This window comes from Myotis davidii, unplaced genomic scaffold (genome assembly GCF_000327345.1).
Source record: "Myotis davidii unplaced genomic scaffold, ASM32734v1 scaffold89, whole genome shotgun sequence".
Lineage (NCBI taxonomy): Eukaryota > Metazoa > Chordata > Mammalia > Chiroptera > Vespertilionidae > Myotis > Myotis davidii.
The window spans coordinates 313,367-315,606 of NW_006300372.1; the positions used below are offsets into that span (position 1 = coordinate 313,367).

The 2,240-nt window shown below is 52.1% G+C and overlaps 3 protein-coding genes across 3 annotated transcripts in view; all 3 read left to right on the forward strand.

Moving 5' to 3' along the window:
• LOC102757680 (protocadherin gamma-C4) overlaps window positions 1–2,240 on the forward strand; it is a 130,930-nt gene that overhangs the window by 14,193 nt on the left and 114,497 nt on the right. The window lies entirely within an intron of this gene.
• Window positions 1–2,240, forward strand: part of LOC102775405 (protocadherin gamma-B2-like) — a 28,396-nt gene that overhangs the window by 9,903 nt on the left and 16,253 nt on the right. The gene's annotated exons all lie outside the window — the stretch shown is intronic.
• LOC102751391 (protocadherin gamma-B3) overlaps window positions 432–2,240 on the forward strand; it is a 2,450-nt gene continuing 641 nt past the window's right edge. The window contains exon 1 of the mRNA XM_015572597.1: window positions 432–2,233. Coding sequence (XP_015428083.1) covers window positions 581–2,233 — 1,653 coding nt within the window. The 5' untranslated portion in view covers window positions 432–580. The remainder of the gene's footprint in view (window positions 2,234–2,240) is intronic.

Sequence of the window (2,240 nt, forward strand, 5' to 3'; positions counted from 1 at the left end):
ATATTATTTTATTTTGCCCTCAGTTCTACTAAGGTAAGCAGGGAATATGTTGTTATGACCATTTTATGGCAATGAAAACTAAAAGCACGACTATGTCAATACATATGTTCAGCAAGGTACGTCTGCTCTCTGACGAGTAAAACTCACTTAATTTGGATGAGTACAGTTCACATTCAAAGAAATGACAACCAGACCGAAGATATAGTAAACATTTAAAATGTTATATCCTTGTAAAATGGGAAGAAAAGTACCTGCATCAGGACCCAGTGGAATTGTCTTCTAGGCGGCTCCGATTGGAGCGGATTTAGTAACCACTACTGCAGTTCTGCGGCCGAGACGCGGGGTGCCGCTGTCGGCTAGTACTGAGCGAAGTGAGGGCTCTTGACGAAAAGGAATCGCCATCAGGCCGAGGAATCGGAAGAACCGTGCACTCTCCGGCTCTCGGCAGAGAAGCTAGCTATCAGAGAGTTTGTCTGCCAAGACAAATCAAGGAATCACTCTTGCTCAGAGAATTCTTGGGATTATTTAGGGATCGATCGCTGCTCCTCGGAATCAGTAAGGAAAACGCTCAGAAAGCGGGATGGGAAACCGCTGGGGACCGCAGGGCCAGGCTGGGCGGAGGCGAATGCCCTTTCTCCTCCTGTTGCCTTTGTTCTGCCCGGCGCTCGCCGAGCATATCCGCTACACGATTCCCGAGGAGCTGGCCAGGGGCTCGCTGGTGGGGAACCTCGCCAAGGATCTGGGGCTTGGTGTGCGAGATTTGCCTACTCAGAACCTGCGGGTTAGTGCCAAGAAGAAATTCTTTACAGTGAACACCGAGAACGGGGACTTACTTGTGGGCGACCGTATAGACCGAGAGCAGATTTGTGGCAAGAAGTCAACGTGCGTTCTGGAATTCGAAATGGTTGCTGAAAAGCCTTTGAACTTTTTTCATATAGCCGTGGTGATTCAGGATGTCAACGACAACCCACCGACCTTCAGCCAAAATACCACAGAACTGGAAATCAGTGAACTGGCCCTAACTGGAGCCACCTTTGCCTTGGAATCCGCACAAGACTCGGATGTAGGGGTAAATTCCCTGCAGCAGTACTACCTCAGCCCCAACCCACACTTCTCTTTGACCCAGAAAGAGAACCCTGATGGCACTATGTACCCGGAACTGGTACTGAAGGCTCCCCTGGACAGAGAAGAGCAGTCCTGCCACCACCTGGTCCTCACTGCTGTGGATGGGGGTGAGCCTGCCAGAAGCTGCACTACCCAGATCAGAGTGATTGTAGCAGATGCAAATGATAACCCCCCAGTGTTCACCCAGGACACCTACAGGGTCAGTGTTCCAGAGAACCTGCCAGTTGGCTCCTCTGTGCTAAGAGTGATGGCCACTGACTTGGATGAAGGCATCAATGCCAAGATCACCTACGCTTTCATCAACATTGGTAAGGCAGTGAGACAGCTGTTCAAGCTGAACAGTGAAACAGGGGAAGTCTCCACTGGTGGAGGACTGGACTTTGAAGAGAGAGAGCGCTACACAATTGGGGTAGAAGCAAAGGATGGTGGACGTCACACAGCACATTGTAAAATACAGATAGATATTTTGGATGAAAATGATAATGCTCCTGAGATAACCCTGGATTCTGAATCGAAACATATACAAGAAGATGTAGAGCTGGGGACTGTTGTTGCCCTGATCAAAACACATGATCTGGATTCTGGCTTTAATGGGGAAATCCTATGCCAACTAAATGGAAACTCCCCGTTTAAAATAGTTCAAGATACAAAAAATACATACAAGTTGGTGACAGATGGAGCCCTAGATCGAGAGCAGACTACGGAATACAACATCACCATCACAGCCACCGACAAGGGCAAACCTCCCCTCTCCTCCAAAACAAGTGTCACGTTAAACATCGATGACGTCAACGACAACGCCCCGGTGTTCCAGCAGCCAGCCTACCTGGTCCACGTGCCAGAAAACAACCCGCCCGGGGCCTCCATCGCGCAGGTCAGCGCCTCCGACCCCGACCTGGGCCCCAACGGCCAGGTGTCCTACGCCATCGTGGCCAGCGACCTGGAGGCACGGGCGCTGTCGTCCTACGTGTCCGTGAGCGCGCACAGCGGGGTGGTGTTCGCGCAGCGCGCCTTCGACCACGAGCAGCTGCGCGCCTTTGAGCTGACGCTGCAGGCGCGCGACCAGGGCTCGCCCGCGCTCAGCGCCAACGTGAGCCTGCGCGTGCTGGTGGGGG